Genomic DNA, 17702 nt, shown 5'->3' with positions numbered 1-17702 from the left:
CAAATCATAAAGGAAGGAACACTTCCCGCCCTTTTCTTTGAGGCTGTATTAATTATCCTGATGCCAAAACCCACACAAAGACGCGCAGTAGAACAAAATTATTCACCAACATACCTCATGAACATAGTTGCAAAAATTCCGAACTAAAATTCGGCAAATCAAACCTAACCACGTGACAATCATGCCTAACTGGGTTTTGTTCCAGCAATGCAAGGCTGTTGAGAATTCAAAGTCTGTGCAGGTCACCGTATTACCAGACTAAACAGCAAAAACCATATAACCCTCTCTTTAGATGCTGGAAAAACCCATTTAGCAAAATTCAACACCCATTCCTATACAAGCTCTCAGCAAACTTAAAGTAGAAAAGACTTTCCTGAGAAAGGGCATTTATGAAACGCCACAGCTGACATCATACTTAATGACCGAATGCTTTTCCCTGAAAGCGGAAACGTGACCGGGACCCAGGCTCATACCTCGTCTGGGTGACGCGTGCCGGAATGAGAAGCGTCTGGCAAAGGAAGAAATAAGACTTATTCACAGGTGACATGACCTTCTACGTAGGAAGCCTAGAATCTACAAAAAAGCTGCTATAATTAGTGGGTGAGTTTATCAAGCTTGTAGGTAGCATAAGAGAAATGTGCAAAAATCAATTATATTTTTATAATCTGGCAACAATCAAACACCGGAATAAAAACTCCATTTTCGAAAGCGTGAAAAACATAAAATACTGAAAAAAAATCTGACAGTGGACGCGAAAGGCCCCTGCAACCGAGCGCCACACCTCAGCGCCTCACGCTGCCTGGACAAGTGAAAGGCATGAGCCGGGGAGAGCCAGACCACGTCTGCGGGTTGGAAGACGCGGGTCGGTAAGACGGATTCTGCCTGAACTCGGTTGTAGATACAATGCGGTCTCAGCCCAACCGTGCAGGCTCTTTCGTCTTCCTTAAATGTGTGCTGGATTTCCTCTCCCAGGAGAGGCAAACTAACCTGTAGGGTGAGAAAAGAGGTCGGAGGTACCTCTTGAGCCGGGAAGGGGCACGCGGAGTCTTTCACGGGTGACGGCTGTACGCAGGGTCGCCTGACTGCGGCGACCGCCTCAGGTGCGTGTTTATGTCCAACGCACGGCCTGGACCCTAGGCAGGCTCGGTGTGTGCATAGGAGCTACACCTCAGTAAAGCCGTTTTAAAATATTTTGAGTTGCAGCTATTAGATGAAATTTTGTTCTGAATTTTCCAGAGCAGAAATCGGGAGTGTCTCACAAACCCGTAGCCGTAATTTATAAGAGGAACACGACATGCTAAAATTATTTTGGCAGTTAGAGATTTATATCTATTAAAATTTATATCTAATAAAAATATATTCAAGGCAAAACTGTAATGACGGTAAAAGAACGCCAGTGATTGCGGTGGTCTTGACGGAGGGCTGAGTGGGCCGAGGGAGTGGGAGTCCGGGGCCTTCGCGCTGACTCACAGAACTTCACACGCTTGAGGCTTCTACGCAAGAGGAAAACCGAGTGCGGACGTCGGGGATCCCAGGGCGCGTGCGTGAGCGTGACAGGCCATCCAACTGTGTTGCACATACATGAAGTGACTTCCCTAGGGGCTGGGGGGGCACGGGGCGCTGTCCTTGGGGGCTCTGCAAGGGACCCGATACCACCCGGAATATCTGATTTCCTGTCACTCATACCGGCTTTCTCCCAAGAGCCGCCGTCAGCCCTCTGCGAAACATGGCCCACGGCTCCGTCGCTCTGCAGACACAGTAGGCTCAGGGCAGAGACGGTCCTGGGATCCACCGCCGCTCTCTGGCTCGAGAGCTCACGGTGATGGTTCACCCTCCCCGACCCTTGGTTTCCTCACCTCTAGGATGGAGTGATGTGGGCCCGAGCCTCCCAGAACCGTGCGGGCTTCGATGAGCTGTGGCAGCTCAGCACCCGGCCACTGCCTGTAGATGACAGGCATTGCGACGCGTGAGCTCTGAGGTACGGAGGGCGTACCCCATCAGCCCGGAGATGTCATTTCTTTAGCGCTCATTTAGCCACAGACCCGTTTGCCCACCTACCAGCCACCCATCCCCACGCCCATCTCTTCACCTGCCCACATCCATCCATCCATCCATCCAACCATTCAGTCGTCCGTCTGTCCACCGGTCCACCCGTCCGTCCGTCCACTCTTCATCCACCCACCCCCATCCGCCCTATTCCCTCTTTCCCCCCTTCCTCCCTTTACCACCACTCGGCCCCTCAGAAGCAAAAATCACTGAGCACACCCAGATGGCCCACTGAGGAGGCCACATAGGCAGCTACCCTCAAGGCACTTAGAGCAAAAAGGCCAGCAGTGGGACACATTCTGGCCGGTGTGGTGAGGACAATAGTCAGGACAAGGGCATGACACTTGGACCAGATCTCGAGGTGGGGGTGATTGCCCAAAGGCGGCTGTGGGGCCTGGGCTTGCGCACCCCAGATCTTTCAGAATCTTTGAAGCTGCGCGTAGTGGGCACATGGTGGGGTCTGAGTTCCCCCTTCTGATGTCTTGGGGAGGACACGGGCGGACATGGGCGCGGCTGGCACGCTGTTTCCTGCTCTTGGGTCCTCAGACGCTCATGTGCCAGGGGCTCTGTCCCCGTGGCTGGCTGGGGCTGGGGTTTCCCTGGGTGTCCATGGGATGAGAACCCAGGATGTCTCTGGGCGCACTCTCCATCTGCCTGACCGGGCTCGGCCAGAGCTGTGGAGCTGGGCTTGGGCGTAGGGTCTGAGAAGGGCCCATGTACGTATATGTGAGAGAGAGGGAGAGACAGATTTGAAGGAATTGTGGGGGGCTGCAGGCTGGACATCGGGGAAGAGCTGATGTTGCTGCTTCAGACCAAAGGCCACCTGGAAGCAGAACTCTTTCCTCCTGTGGGACCCTCTGTCTTTTCCCTCCGACAGCCTTCAACTGCTTGGGTGCGGCCCACCCACACAATGAAGGGTGATCCATTCGCATGGCAGCATCTAGACTGGCGTTTCAACGATACCACGGCCTAGCCCTGTTGACACGCAAAATTAACCTTCACACCAGGTGACTCAAAACGGGGTGTTGGTGGGCTGGGGACACACCTGCTATCTGCAGGTCTCTCCGGCAGGTGTGAGGCTCCCTCTTCTCTCCACAGCCTTCCTTCCTTCTTCCTCCCCTCCCCCACAGCCCCCCTTCCTGATGAGTCAGGTTTGTGGACAGAAAGCAGTGGGACAGTCACTTGAGGCTGTTTTGTGACGTCTTTGTGGTCTCCCTGTGGTGAGGTCATGCAAGCCTCAGGGACGGTGTCTTGTCAGGGTAAACACTGCTGGGCGTGGGGCCTCGCAGGGAGGCTCAGGGCGTCCTGGCCCCGTGCTGGGGGTCCACCTGTTGGGGACGGGCAGTCAGTGTCTCCTCGACGACCTCCCACTGCCGCTGGGCCGGGCTGTGTCCCCCCTGGGCCCTGGGGAGAGCGCCTCCAGCTGCAGACAGGACACTTCCAGGGGCACGTCTGTCCCCGTGGTAGAGGTGGTGGGGGTTTGTGTCACAGCGTACCAGGCGCCCGGGGCCCGATATGGGCATCTCCGTCCCGTACGCAGCACAGCCTGCGTCCCACCGACTCACCTGTGAGCCGCCCCACGGCCACAGTGAGGCAACCCAGCCGGCCCCCGAGCAGGGCTCTGAGGGTCGCGCTGAGCGTGGGAAGCTGACCCAGAGTCTGCTGGGGGCAGTGGGGTGGCGCTGGTCACCCCGGCCTGATGCATTCACCACCTGCTTCTGCAGGCTCCTTCCCCCTACATGCTCTGAGCCTCTGTCCCGTGCCTGGTGGCCTGATGTCACTGCTGCTCAGGGTGCCACCCGAGACCCCACAGCAGGACCAGGAGGATTTGGCTCAGACCTCTGGGCCTCAGGTCAGCGTAGCTGCCCCACACATAGGACACATAGGGCTGCCCTTCTCAGACCCCAGTAGTGGACTCCCAGCTTCTCAATCTTAGGGGAGGACCCCACCTTCTCAGTCCCTGTAGAGGACTCCACATCCCCATCTCAGTAGAGGACCCCAACTTCTCAGTCTCAGGGAAGGACCCCAGGTTCTCAATCCCAGGGGAAGACCCCACTTTCAGTCCCAGGGGAGGACCCACCTTCTCTGTCCCAGGGGAGGACCCCACATTCTCAATCCCAGGGGAGGACTCCTGCCTCTAATGCTCAGTGCAGGAGGGCCTGAGCCGGGTGACCATTGTGGGGCCAGGATTTTCTCTGAAGCCCACCAGGGCAGAGGAAGCCTGTCATGGAAAATCGCGGTCCCTGTCCTTGGGTTTCCCCAGGGCTCGGTGCCAGCCTGTCTGGCCCCACAGGGAAGTGGATAGTGGGCTGGCGGGCCCATCTGGCTCTGGTTTCCTAATCCCTGTTGCTCCTGGCTCAGACCACACGCTCGTGCCCGGGTCCCTGGGTTCCTGAATGAGGACAGTTTCCAGGCCTGCAGCTGGCGTCAGACTGAGATGGGAGAAGGGGCTTCATTGCAGGCCCCCTGGGAGGGGCAGGCTCCCTGCCCTTGGCTCCCGGTTACCCTGTCCGACCCTGGACCCTCGATGGGACCCCCCAGAAGTCGTCAGGTGGTGTGAGCAGCATCTCGTCCTTAGATGCTGTCACTGTGGCGTGGAGGTCCTGTCTGCAGGGGAAGGGCCACCGGGAGGTGAGACGGTAGGGCACGGTGCTGACTGGGTTCGGGTGCCCCTCAGAGGGGAGCCTGGGTCAGGGAGACAGGGTGTCCCACGCACCCACCTGCGGCATCCACCTTCCCCAGAGTCTCGCTGATTGTTGATGCGAGTCCCTCCCCACTTGCCCTGAAGCTTGGGGACCACTAGGTTATAATTTGTGGCATCCGAGCCCTCAGTTCTCCCCCTACTTCCCACAAGATGACGTTCTGGGCCTGCAGGGAGGCTGCCAGCCTGGGCCTGCGTCTGGGCCTCATTCCCCTAGAGGACGTCCGCTCCCAGCCTCCCGCCAGGCCTCCCAGGCCCCAGAGGATGTGTTTCAGTTAAGCGGCCCCTGGCTGGGCTTCCCAAGTTCCAGTTACAGGTAATTCCAGAGACTGGCCTAGCCTGGGAACACGAGGGGATTAGTGGGTGTACTGGGCGTGGGGGGGGGGGGGGGGGGGGGGGGGGGCCGGACGTGGAGCCACCTGCTGACCTGAGCCAGGGAGCCGAGCCCATACCGAGGTGGGGCAGCCCCGGGACCTCCGAGGTACCCACACATCCCCTGGCTTGGGGGCCTTGGGCCCCTGGTGGGAAAAGCTGGGGGACCAGAGTGGGACAGAGGAGCTCATGTGGGGCAGGGGTCCTGTCCGGAGCCACCATCGGGATAGCGCCCCGTTTGAGCCTGGCCCTGTGGGGACTCCGGGGAGGGTGGGCCGGGGCTGGGAGGGGCCGTGCCTGCCCGGGTGCTGAGGCATCCTGAGGAGGGCGGCTTTACCGAGGGCTCAATAAAAAGATAACCTACAGATAGCCTGAGTCAATATTCCCAGTGGCCCCTCCGGAGCCCCCACACCTGTTTTCTTGATAAACTGGCAAACGCCCCACCCTCCCTTCGCCCCTCCCCTGCTCTCCCCGCCTCTGCCGCTCCTGCTGGGCCATATAAGGTCCGGACCCCTGCCCCAGTTGCTCTCCCTCCCTCCCTTCTGAGCCACCATGGGGCTGCCGCTCGCCCTCCTGGTGGCCGTGGGCCTGGCCCTGAGCTCCCCCGGGGCCGCAGAGCTCCAGAGAGGTGAGAGGTGACAGGAAGGCCAGGGCGGCCCTGAGGAGAGGCTCTACCTGGGAGTAGTGACCCTCCCTGCCCAGCCTTTGGGGTGCACCACTGGGGTCGGGGGTCCTGCCCACCAAGCCCTGCAGACTTTGGGTACAGGGAAGGAAGGAGGGAGGGTGGTCTTGGGTTCGCGCCGTCCCTTTGATGGCGATCTGGCCAGAGCGTGTGTCTGGAATGCGGTGCCTTCTGGAAACACCTGCGTGTGGCAGGCAGGGGCAGCCAAGAGGGGCCGGCTGCCAGGGGCCCTCAGAGGGCCGAGGCCAAGACGGCCCTTCTGCAGAGTGGGGTGTTGGACACATGATGAAGGGGTCGTTCCAGAAAAGACTGGTGACGTAGGCAGGGGACGTCTCCATCTGACGCGGGTTGGGGGAAAAAGCCCCCGGAGGGGAGCTGGCCTTGAATATTCAGATGCGATGTGGGCACCGCCTGAGGGTGCACGGACTCCGGCCATGACAGGGCAGGGGACCCCGGGCTGGGCGGACAGGGTACGTGGGCTTCTGGAAAGCCCTTCTGTCCCCACTGCCTGCCTGGCAGATCCCATGCCAGGCTGGGACGTGAGGGTGTGGCAGCTGGAGATGTCCTTTCGGGCGGCTGAGACCCCCCGGGCGGGGTGACCAGGGTCCAGCAGGGGCCACTCCAGTAGGACAGCCTCACGGAGGGCGCTCGGAGGGCAGCTGCTGGGCGGGCCTCGGGATAGGCCTCCTGGGGGCGCAGGCTGCTCACCCCCGCACGCCCCTGCTCCCCCAGAGGGCAGGACCTGGAACCACGGCCACAGCGTCTGCAGCACTTGGGGCGACTTCCACTACAAGACCTTCGACGGCGACGTCTTCCGCTTCCCCGGCCTGTGCGACTACAACTTCGCGTCCGACTGCAGGGGTTCCTACAAGGAGTTCTCGGTGCACCTGAAGCGGGTCTCCGGCCGCAACGGGGGGCGCCCCGGGCTCGAGTACATCCTGCTGACCATCAAGGACGACACCATCTACCTCACCCGCCAGCTGGTTGTAGTGAACGGGGCCATGTGAGTGTGGCTGGGCGGCGGCCCCCCAGTGGGGGAAAGGGGCTCCCTGCCCCTCCCCTGGGGGCCCCAGGCAGCACCCAAGCTCCAGTTACAGAAGGGGGAGCCGGTGGGAGCCCCTCCCGCTCCCAGGCCATTGTCCCCCATTGTCTCTGGAACAATGAGGCTGTAAGCTGCATTCCTGCCCAGCGCCTCCACGGCTCTGTCCTTTGTCTCCCCCAGTCCCCGCAGGCTGGGCACAGACTTGGGGCGAGCTAACACCTGGGCCAGCCCTGGTCAGGGGGTGGGCAGAGCCCGGCTCTGAGGACAGGCCCCTGCGGAAGGGGTGCGGACGGGGAGACAGGCAGGCAAGGGGTAGACGGGGGCTGTGCCGCCGGGGTCCAAGCCGGCCCAGAGGGCGGCCACGCTGTTTGTGCTCCCCACACACCGGCTGGGAGCTGAGGACTCCCACGCGCGGCCTCAGGCCTTCCTGTCCCCTGGGATGGAGGGATGGCGGAGGGCCTGCCGTGGTGGGCGGCTCGGTGGGCTGGCGAGTGAGTCCCGCCCCGCACCCCTGCCCCAGGGTCAGCATGCCGCACTACAGCTCTGGGCTGCTCATCGAGAAGAATGATGCCTACACCAAGGTCTACTCCCGTGTGGGACTCACCCTCATGTGGAACCGCGAGGACTCACTCATGGTGGGTGCGGCCCCTCCTGGGGCCTGGGGCCCGGTGCCTCCTGCAGGCCTCTGGGGTCCAAGGGGAGCGCAGGCGCCCGGGGCCCAACCCTTGTCACGGTGGGTTCTGTGTGGGCCGGCAGCGCTGTGGGGGAGCTCGGGTGGGGCCGTGCAGCCCTCCCAGGGTGGGGAACCTCAGGGAGAGGGGAGCTGGGCTCGCCCTTACCCCGCCCAAGCCCCTCCTGGTCCTCGGTAACCCCTGCCTCCAGCACCGCCCGGCTGACTCCAGCCCTCCCACCGTGCCCAGTGCCACTCGGAGGCGATGCTGAGGCCAGCCTGGCCGTGGGAGGCTCACCCCGGCCGCCTTGGCTGTGGTCCTGCTGGGCCCTGGCCCCTCACCCACCCCTCTTCCCCCAACAGCTGGAGCTGGACAGAAAGTTCCGGAACCACACGTGCGGCCTCTGCGGGGACTACAACGGCCTGCAGACCTACTCCGAGTTCCTGTCCGACGGTGAGGGCCTCCTCCGGGGCCTGGCGGGGGCAGTGGGGGTGGCGGGTGTGGAGGATCTGGGCGCCCCCGGCTGACGGCCCCCCATGCCCCCAGGCGTGCTCTTCAGTGCCATTGAGTTCGGGAACCTGCAGAAGGTCCATAAGCCCGAGGTGGTGTGCGACGACCCTGAGGAGGGGCCGGCCCCAGAGTCCTGCTCCGAGCACGTGAGTCAGGGCCAGGGCGGGGGGGGGGGGTGCCATGGGTGTTGCGGGAAGGGGTGGGCGTGGGCCCTCACTGAGCCCCGCTCCACGTGTCTGTAGCGCGCCGAGTGCGAGGAGCTGCTGGCGGCCGCGGCCTTCGAGGACTGCGAGGGGCTGGTGCCGCGGCTGCCGTTCGTGCAGGCCTGCATGCAGGACCGCTGCCGCTGCCCGCACGGCCCCTCCTGCGCCTGCAGCACCCTGGCCGAGTTCTCCCGCCAGTGCTCCCACGCCGGCGGCCGGCCCGGCAACTGGAGGACCGCCGAGTTCTGCCGTAAGGTCCACGGGGTGGCCGGCATGGCCGGGGAGGCGGGCGCCCCTGGGGCCCTAAGTGGGGTGCTATCAGGGGGACGTCCTGCTCCGCTGTCCGCCGCACTCCCCTACCCTGGGCGTGTGTGCCCGCTCAGGGACCTGCCCTTGCCCTTCTAGCCAAGAGCTGCCCCGGGAACATGGTTTACCTGGAGAGCGGCTCGCCCTGCGTGGACACCTGCTCCCACCTGGAGAGCAGCCGCCTGTGCGAGGAGCACCGCATGGATGGCTGTTTCTGCCCGGAAGGTGTGTGCCCCGGAGGCCTTGGGACGGGCTTGCGGGTGGGGGCGTGGCCCCGATGTGGCCCCCTGAGGCCGGTGCACCCTGGAACCGGGCTGGGGGGGCCGGCCACAGCGCCAGAAGTGAGGTGCAATGCCCCCCTCCCTGGCAAGTGTGGAAGACCCCCTCCCCCTAAACGCATGCCGTGGTGGCTTTGGGGAGTCTGGGCGGGGCTCCTTCCTGGTCATCGCCTGGAGGTCCCCCGGAAGGCGGTCCGGAGGCCAGGCTCCTGCAGCACGGGGAGGGGCCACAGGTGTTACCCAAAGGAGCAGGAGCAGGAGGAGGCGCGGCTGGGGCCCCACCTCGGGGGTCGCCCTACCTTTCACACACCAGCCCAGGGCTCTGGCCCCACCGGTGGGAGTCCCAGTGTGGGGATTCTGGGCTTCCTGAGGCCGGCCAAGTGTAACATCGCGTCCCACACCGTCCAGGCACCGTGTATGATGACATCGCAGGCAGTGGCTGCATCCCCGTGAGCCGCTGCCACTGCAGACTCCACGGGCACCTGTACTCGCCCGGCCAGCAGCTCAGCAGTGACTGCGAGGAGTGGTGGGTCTGGGGCCCGGGGGCCTGGGGGGCAGGGCTGCGGGGCTGGGGGCAGGGCTGGTGGTCTGAGGGGCTGGGGGGCAGCGCTGAGCCTGCTGTGTGTCCCACTGCCCACAGCGTCTGCACCGCCGGCCGCTGGGTGTGCAAAGACTTGCCGTGCCCGGGCACCTGTGCCCTGGAGGGCGGCTCCCACATCACCACCTTTGACGGGAAGAGGTACACCTTCCACGGGGACTGCTACTACGTGCTGATCAAGGTAGCTGGCCGGGTGGCGGGTGGGTGGGCTGAGGTGGGGCTCGGCCTCGCATCGGGCTCCCTACCAGTCACTGCCATCGCCCCGTGCCCGGCAGGGCGACCACAAGGACTCCTACGCCCTCCTGGGTGAGCTGGCCCCCTGCGGCTCCACGGACAAGCAGACCTGCCTGAAGACGGTGGTTTTGTTGGCGGACGACAGGAAGAACGTGGGTGCCCCCACCCCCTCCTGGCACCCCAGGGTCCCCCAGGGCCCCCCAGACCCTCTCAGCGCAGCCGTCCCCCCGCCCTCCTGCAGGTCGTGGCCTTCCAGTTGGACGGCGGCGTGCTGCTGAACGGGCAGCCGGTGAACCTGCCCCACGTGACCGGTGAGTCCCTCCCCGGGAGCGCCTGGCGGGTCGGGGGCTGCGGGCGGGAGGGCGGCCCCGAAGCTCCAGAGCCCCCGCTGACTGGCCGCGACGCCCCTGTCCCGCAGCCAGCCTCTCTGTCTTCCGGCCGTCCTCCCGCCACCTCATGGTGAGCACCGCTGCGGGTCTCAGGCTGCAGGTGCAGCTGGAGCCCGTCATGCAGCTCTTCGTGACGCTGGACCGGGCCGCGCAGGGGCGCGTGCAGGGTAAGCGTCGCGCTCGGCTGGCCCCCCTCAGAGGCCCTGCTCAGGGACCGCCTCCCCGTCCCCTGCCCCTTCCCAACCCTGTGCTGCCCCTCAGGCCTCTGCGGGAACTTCAACGGCCTGGAAGGGGACGACTTTAGGACGGCCGGCGGGCTGGTGGAGGCCACGGGGGCCGGCTTCGCCAACACCTGGAAGGCCCAGTCGAGCTGCCGTGACAAGCTGGACTGGCTCGACGACCCCTGCTCCCTCAACATCGAGAGCGGTGAGGCTCGGCCTTGTGGGGCGTGCGGCAGGGGTGGGGGTGGGTGGAGGCCGGTGGCCAGCCCGCGCACCCGCTGCCTTCTGCCACGTGGCTGGTTTATGGTGGCCCCCAGTGGCTGCCCGCCATGTCACCCACCAGGCCAGGGGAGGTCGCGGGAGGGGAGGTGGTGGGGACCCCACCTTCTGAGGGGGGTGGTCTTGCACTGGAGGGAGGGGCCCGGGTGACCAGGCAGCTGGGCTCAGGGGATGAGCCGGAGGGGACCGCCCCTGCTAAGGTCCTGACACCCCTCCAGCCAACTACGCTGAGCACTGGTGCTCCCTGCTGAAGAAGACGGAGACCCCCTTTGGCAGATGCCACTCGGCCGTGGACCCCTCAGACTATTACAAGGTGTGTGGGCCCCGCACACAGACCACTCACCACCGGATCCGGGCCCGCACAGTGTGCTGTGTGCCCCGGGCTGGGCCTGACCCCAGCCTGCAAGGTTTCTGCTGGGAGTGCTGAACATGTTTGAGTAAGCACACGTGTGTGTGTGCATGCGTGTGTCTGCCTGTCACACAGGAATGTCTGTGTGTAAATGTGTACAGGTGTCACCTGTGCGTGCATTTGTGGGTGTGTGCACGCGGTATCTGTGTGTGCACACCTGTGTGCACGTGTGTCTGTGTGTGCACGCGGGGTCCTGTGTGTGTGCACGCCTGTGTGTGCAGGTGGCTGTGTGTGCACACAAGGGTGTGCCCACCTGCTTCCCCCCATCACGGCCTGCCTCCTTCGCCCCCAGAGGTGCAAATATGACGCGTGTAACTGCCAAAACAGTGAGGGCTGCATGTGTGCCGCTCTGTCCTCCTATGCCCGCGCCTGTGCCGCCAAGGGTGTTCTGCTGTGGGGCTGGCGGGAACAAGTCTGCAGTGAGTGCCGTCCCTGGAGGCATCCGGGTGCCCTGGGGCAGGAGGGGTTGGCCCACTGCTCTCTTCGTGAGGGGCTCCCTGGGGGTGGGGACTTCCGGGGACCCTCGTGGGCCCCTTGGCTGGACAGGCCTCTGCCTCTCCCGGACGGGAGTGGGGTGCTCGGGAGTGGCCGGCAGGGAAGGGAGCTGAGGTCACCCCTCCGCGCCTCACGCCGCCCCTCCCATCTCTGCAGACGAGGACGTGGGCTCTTGCCCCAACTCCCAGGTGTTCTTGTACAACCTGACCACCTGCCAGCCCACCTGCCGCTCGCTCTCCGAGGCCGACGCGCACTGCCCGCAGGGCTTTGCACCCGTGGATGGCTGCGGCTGCCCCGACGACACCTTCCTGGATGAGAAGGGCCGCTGTGTGCCCCTGGCCGAGTGCTCCTGCTACCACCATGGCCTCTACCTGGAGGCCGGGGAGGTGGTGCTGAGGCAGGAGGAGCGCTGGTAGGTGGCCCGGGCTGGGAGGGGGAGGGCCCACGTCCTCGCGCCACTGGCGTGTCCCCCCCCCCTCCGTCCCCTGCCCGCCAGGAGCCAGGCCCGCTCACCTCCGCCCTGTCCCCTCAGCGTCTGCCGGAACGGGAGACTGCACTGCAGGCAGGTCAGGCTGCTTGGCCAGAGTAAGTAGGCGCCGCCCTGCACCCTGTCCTCGCAGCCCCGCCCCCACCCCAACTTCCATTGAGCTGAGGTGGCCCCTCTGTCCCCCAGGCTGCTCGGCCCCAAAGATCTACGTGGACTGCAGCAACCTGACAGCCCTGACCGTCCAGAGCTCGCAGCCCACCAGCTGCCAGACGCGGGCTGCCGGCCACGTGTGTGCGGGGGCCCGCCATGGGGGAGGGCGGACGCAGGCTTCCTCACTGGCCCTGGGGTCTGGCTGCCGGGTCCCGTACATGCATGGGCCTCCTCGGCCCTCCCCGTCCCAGGGGTCCCCGCCCAGCCCATGGAGGGCTCCGGGCCGTGTGGGGACCCCTGGCCGGCAGCCCGCGCCTATCTCCCGGGCCAGGGGTGAGCCCGAGAGAGAGGGGACAGAGGTCGGGTGGGCAAGGGACAAAGGGGTGTCTGCATTGCGAGAAGAGGGGGCGGCTCCAGGAGAGGCCGGCTTGGCCATCGGGGCCTGAAGCCTACTGTCCCGGCCCTGCAGTATCAGACAGAGTGTGTCAGCGGCTGTGTCTGCCCGGAGGGGCTGTTGGATGATGGCCGTGGCGGCTGCGTCAAGAAGGACGAGTGCCCGTGTGTGCACAACAAGCACCTGTACTCCCCCGGGGACAAGGTCAAGGTGGACTGCAATACCTGGTACGTGGTCTGGCCTGGCGGGAGTGTGTGGTGGGGGCGCAGGCGGGCATGGTGCACACAGACGAGGGCGTGGATGCCGGGCTCGTGCGCTGCTGGTGGGGTCATTCCCGTGGCGCCGTGCAGCCAGGCCGCCCTCTGAGCAGCGGGGAGGACCTGGGCCCCTGCGGCCCCTCCAGGCCCCCTTCCCGCTCTCCTCAGCACCTGCCAGCGAGGGCGCTGGGCGTGCACCGAGTCCCTGTGCCACGGCTCCTGCTCCATCTACGGGAGTGGCCACTACGCCACCTTCGACGGGAAGTACTACAATTTCAATGGGCGCTGCTCCTACGTGGTGGCTCAGGTGAGGCCCAGTCCAGCCCGGCCCCCGTCCCGTGGCCCCGCACCGTACTCTGAGCCGCCATCAGCCCAGCGAGGGGGCCCCGTCGGAGGGGGCGCAGTTGGGGCCCAGCCCTGCCTCCGACCTCCCATTCTTTGACCCTCTCGCGCCGCACGGGGAGCGAGTGGCTTGTGCATGGGGTTAAGGGCCCTCGCCTCGTGGTTACCCCTGTTACCGAGGAGGGCTGCGTCTGTGTGGAGCCCAGGTGGGGTGGGGCCGGGGGGCACCGGTGGCCTGGCCGGTCTGGCTCACGTCCTCTGTGGGCCCCCAGGACTACTGCGGCCAGAACTCTTCCTCGGGCTCCTTCAGCATCATGACTGAGAATGTCCCCTGTGGCACCACGGGTGTCACCTGCTCCAAGGCCATCAAAATCTTCTTGGGGGTGAGTGCCGCCAGACCCTGGGGAACGCGTGAGCCCTCGTGGCTCCTTGGACGCGGCCAGTGACAGGGCCTCTCCCCTGGGCATAGAGGACGGAGCTGAAGCTGGAGGACAAGCACTGCCTGGTGATTCAGCGGGACACGGGCCACCACGTGGCCTACACCACGCGGAAGGTGGGCCAGTACCTGGTGGTGGAGGCCAGCATTGGCGTCATCGTCATCTGGGACAAGAAGACCACCATCTTCATCAAGCTGGCCCCGTCCTACAAGGTGCGCGGCAGCCGTCACCTGCCCGCCCCCCGCCCCCCCGATTCCCCCAGTCCCCCACCCTCTCCCACCCAGTCCCCCCATCCCCCCAGCCCGCTCCCGGAGCACCCCCAGCCCCCCAGTCCCACTGCTCTCTGTCTCTGCAGGGCCGGGTGTGTGGGCTGTGCGGGAACTTTGACCAGCGCTCCAGCAACGACTTCACCACGAGGGACCACATGGTGGTGGACAGCGAGATAGACTTCGGGAACAGCTGGAAGGCCTCCCCCACCTGTCCGGACGTGAGCGTCACCCTGGATCCCTGCACCCGGAACCCGCACCGCCTCTCCTGGGCCAAAAAGCAATGCAGCATCATCACGAGCTCGGTCTTCAGTGTCTGTCACAGCAAGGTGGGGGGCTGGGCCTGGGGCCGGGGCCGGGCGGACTGAGGGCAGGGCCGGACCTGGGGGCAGGCCCAGGGCACACAGAGCCTTCTCCCGCAGGTGGACTCCAAGCCCTTCTACGAGGCCTGCGTCTACGACTCCTGCTCCTGCGACAAGGGCGGGGACTGTGAATGCTTCTGCTCGGCCGTGGCCGCCTACGCTCAGGAGTGTACTAAGGAGGAGGCCTGCGTGTTCTGGAGGACACCGGACCTGTGCCGTGAGTGTCCGCCTGTCCTGGAGCGGGGGGGCTGTGCTGTGTGGGGACAGCAGTTCTCACTCATGAAGTGATGGGTTATCGGGGTCTCCTTGCCGCCTCCCTGGCCCCAGGGGCCGAGTGTCGCTTCTCAGGGGCTGTGCTGGCCTGGCCTCGGCCCTCCCTGAGTCTGACCCCCACCCCCGCCCCTGCAGCCATATTCTGTGACTACTACAACCCCCCAGACAAGTGTGAGTGGCACTATGAGCCCTGTGGGAACCGCAGCTTCGAGACCTGCAGGACCGTCAACGGCATTCACTCCAACATCTCCTTGTCCTACCTGGAGGGTAAGCGGGCCTTGGCGCGGAGGGACGCTGTCCCCATGCGGCTGGGGACACGCGGTCCAGGTGGACCAGGCCCACCGTGCTGCAGAGTGTGTCCCACGAGCTTAGAGAGGCAGAAAGAATCCGGGAGTGGACGGGCCACCAGGAAGCTGCGGATCAGCTGAAGACAGGGTGTCTCGGACTCCAGGTCTGGTAGACTCTGCAGGGCCTTGGAGCTGAGAACCAGGGGCATGAGGGGGTGAGCCTGCTCTGGGGAGGGAGCACCCTATCCCACGGGAGGAATGAGGCTGGGACGGGGTGCTGGCTGTCCCTTTGGCCATCTGGCAGTGTGTAGGGCCCAGTGTGTGGGGGTCCGGTCCCCTGTCCTTTTATTCCCTGGCCTTCCCGGAGGAGCATCCTGGAGAGAAGGACCTGCCGTGGTGGGGACAATGGGTGGGATCTGGTGGCCGTGGGATCCTCTGCCATGGTCCAAGCCCCATGCCCCGTGTCCTGTGCCTGCCAGGCTGCTACCCCCGGTGCCCGGAGGACAGGCCCATCTACGACGAGGACCTGAAGCAGTGCGTCACGGAGGACCAATGTGGCTGCTATGTCGGGGACACCCGCTACCCACCTGGAGCACCTGTTCCCAGCGAGGAGGACTGCCAGTCTTGGTACCCGAGCTCAGCCCGCTGGGGTCCGGGGGTGCGCCAGACGCGCGTGCGCACGCACAGCCACACGCACGCGCACACACACGGGCCGACACAGAGCCCCACGGGCACACTGTGGGAGCCGGGCGAGCTCCCATCTGCAGGCAGAGGACCTGGGGCTGGGCCTGGGGTGCTGAGGGTGGGAGGCGGAGGTCGGGAGGCCAGGAAGGGCACGTCCTCGTGCTCTGCAGCTCGATTCTTGCTTTCCAGCGTGTGTACCAATGCCTCAAAAGTCGTCTGCCAGCCAGAAGAAGGTGAGCTGCCCTCCGTGTCTACCCCAGCGCAGCGGCCCCCAGGAGAGCCCCCAGGCTGCCTGCTCTGGACTCTGGGGGCAGGGCTCCGTCTCGCCCTCCCTGGGCCTGGGGCTCCCCAGGGGCCTTTCCCGGCTCAGAGCTGGCTCTGACTCGCAGCAGCCTCCCCACACTTGTGATGGCAGCTGAGGCCACCTCTGTGCTGTTCGGCTTCTGTGCCCTGATGGGGGGCCCTGTCGGTGGAGTACCGAGGGGGCATTGGTCTGGCATTTGTGGGGGCTAAGGGATGCCTGGGGGGTTCTTGACAGTCTCTGTCCTTTTCCTGCCACGTTGACCTTGGTCTCTGTCCTGCTCTCCAGGGAAGATTCTCAACTACACCCAGGACGGCTTCTTCTGCTACTGGGAGATCTGTGGCCCCAACGGGACGGTGGAGAGACACTTCAACATCTGTGTATCCACCACCTCCCGGCCGCCTTCCACCACGATCCCAGTCACCTCCAGCAGCCCCCTCACCACCACCACCACCCCGACTCCCACCCCCTCCCTGACCCCCAGTACAGGTAAGGCCCCAGGGCCATGCATCCCTCACCCCTAGAGCACCTGCCTTGCCCTGAGCCCAGCGGAAGCGGCCCTTCTAGGGGCCAAGAGGGGCGCAGGGGGACGGGTCGCAGTGGGCTCTCACCTCTGCTTATGGGCTGGAGGTGACAATGATGGGCGTCTCAGCTCAGGGGGTGTTCCTGGGCCCCTGGCCTTTCACCTTAAGATGCCAGCCGGCATCACAGCCACACCCCCGAGCCCAGACTGCAGGGAAGGACCTGGGGACACTTCCTGGACCAGCAGGGGAATACCCCCGAGGCTGTCTCTGAGAAAGCAGACAAATGTCCCAGACTCCCATGCACTCAGTCTTGCTGAGGCGGCAGCCACCGCCGGACAAGCCACCGGGGCATGGAAAGAGGAAAGAGGAGGAAAGAGGAAGTTGTAAAAATGAAAAAGATTTTTAAACATGTCCAACTAGCTGCTGACAGGCTTCTTTCCCTCCCCGTTCTTCTGTAGGTCTGACCTCCACCCCAGAAACTCCAGGTAGGTCCTAGGCAGCCCCCATGCCGGGTGGGCCAGGAGGAAAAGGGAACCTTCCGGGAGACCAGCTGTGGGGCTGGGTGGCTGGTGCCACTCCCTTGTGCAGAGACGGTGCCCTCAGCGGTCCCCGGGCTTAGCGCTGGGAGCAGACTGGCACTGGGTGAGAGCACTGTCGGGCAGGAGTCCAGACCAGGCCCCTTCCCATGGGCCTCCTCACCACAATGGGTGACTCTTCCTGGATTTACTTTTTTTGGGCACTGAGGCCGGGGCCTGTCACCCAGGTGTGGCACGAGCGGCTCTTCTGTCTCTGGGGCTCAGTGTTCAGCTGCAGGACCATGTCCGGCTCTATACTCTCTAAGCTGGCTCTTTGGCCATGATAGCAAGGGCGGTCATGGAGACTCTGACTCCTCTGAGTCCCAGGGAGCTCCCCGGAAGCGGCGTCCAGGGTGGGGATCAATCTTGGGTCTTCCTTCCTTAGGGACATGCTGTTTCTGGTCCGACTGGATCAACAAGAACCACCCCAGTACGCACAGCAGCGGTGGCGACAGGGAGACCTTTGACGGCGTCTGTAGGGCCCCTGAGGACATCGAGTGCAGGCTGGCTGTGGAGCCCCACCTCAGCTGGGAGCAGGCGGGCCAGAAGGCGCAGTGCAATGTCACCTTCGGGTTCGTTTGCTACAATGAAGACCAGTTTGGAAACGGGCCATTTGAGGTCTGTTATGACTATGAGATTCGCGTCAATTGCTGTGTGCCGATGGATGAGTGTCCCCTGTCCACGACCACGGTCCCCCCGCCCACCACAACCACCACTACCTCCACACCTATGCCAGAACCCCCGACTACCACCACCGCTACCACCACAACCACGCTGACCCCCACGTCCACCCCCACGCCCACCCCCACGCGGACCCCCACGCCCACCACCACGCCGACCACCACGCCCACCACCACGCCGACCACCACGCCGACCACCACGCCCACCACCACAACGACCACCACGCCGACCACCACGCCCACCACC

At 64.6% G+C, this 17702-nt stretch overlaps 1 protein-coding gene across 1 annotated transcript in view; it reads left to right on the top strand.

Moving 5' to 3' along the window:
* Positions 1 to 5671: 5671 nt before the first annotated feature.
* MUC2 (mucin 2, oligomeric mucus/gel-forming) overlaps positions 5672 to 17702 on the top strand; it is a 26243-nt gene continuing 14212 nt past the window's right edge. Inside the window, exons 1-29 of the mRNA XM_032879097.1 lie at positions 5672 to 5747; positions 6534 to 6804; positions 7364 to 7478; positions 7877 to 7967; positions 8061 to 8170; positions 8267 to 8477; positions 8633 to 8758; positions 9220 to 9337; positions 9452 to 9590; positions 9685 to 9795; positions 9885 to 9954; positions 10062 to 10199; positions 10294 to 10458; positions 10751 to 10845; positions 11234 to 11360; positions 11593 to 11848; positions 11969 to 12021; positions 12110 to 12210; positions 12543 to 12694; positions 12893 to 13031; positions 13339 to 13449; positions 13536 to 13715; positions 13859 to 14098; positions 14192 to 14348; positions 14540 to 14671; positions 15171 to 15318; positions 15565 to 15608; positions 15965 to 16165; positions 17161 to 17700. Coding sequence (XP_032734988.1) covers positions 5672 to 5747; positions 6534 to 6804; positions 7364 to 7478; positions 7877 to 7967; positions 8061 to 8170; positions 8267 to 8477; positions 8633 to 8758; positions 9220 to 9337; positions 9452 to 9590; positions 9685 to 9795; positions 9885 to 9954; positions 10062 to 10199; positions 10294 to 10458; positions 10751 to 10845; positions 11234 to 11360; positions 11593 to 11848; positions 11969 to 12021; positions 12110 to 12210; positions 12543 to 12694; positions 12893 to 13031; positions 13339 to 13449; positions 13536 to 13715; positions 13859 to 14098; positions 14192 to 14348; positions 14540 to 14671; positions 15171 to 15318; positions 15565 to 15608; positions 15965 to 16165; positions 17161 to 17700 — 4417 coding nt within the window. The remainder of the gene's footprint in view (positions 5748 to 6533; positions 6805 to 7363; positions 7479 to 7876; positions 7968 to 8060; positions 8171 to 8266; positions 8478 to 8632; positions 8759 to 9219; positions 9338 to 9451; positions 9591 to 9684; positions 9796 to 9884; positions 9955 to 10061; positions 10200 to 10293; positions 10459 to 10750; positions 10846 to 11233; positions 11361 to 11592; positions 11849 to 11968; positions 12022 to 12109; positions 12211 to 12542; positions 12695 to 12892; positions 13032 to 13338; positions 13450 to 13535; positions 13716 to 13858; positions 14099 to 14191; positions 14349 to 14539; positions 14672 to 15170; positions 15319 to 15564; positions 15609 to 15964; positions 16166 to 17160; positions 17701 to 17702) is intronic.

Source organism: Lontra canadensis, unplaced genomic scaffold, assembly GCF_010015895.1.
Source record: "Lontra canadensis isolate GAN:19392208 unplaced genomic scaffold, GSC_riverotter_1.0 scaffold66, whole genome shotgun sequence".
Lineage (NCBI taxonomy): Eukaryota > Metazoa > Chordata > Mammalia > Carnivora > Mustelidae > Lontra > Lontra canadensis.
This window is presented reverse-complemented; position numbering and strand designations above follow the sequence as displayed.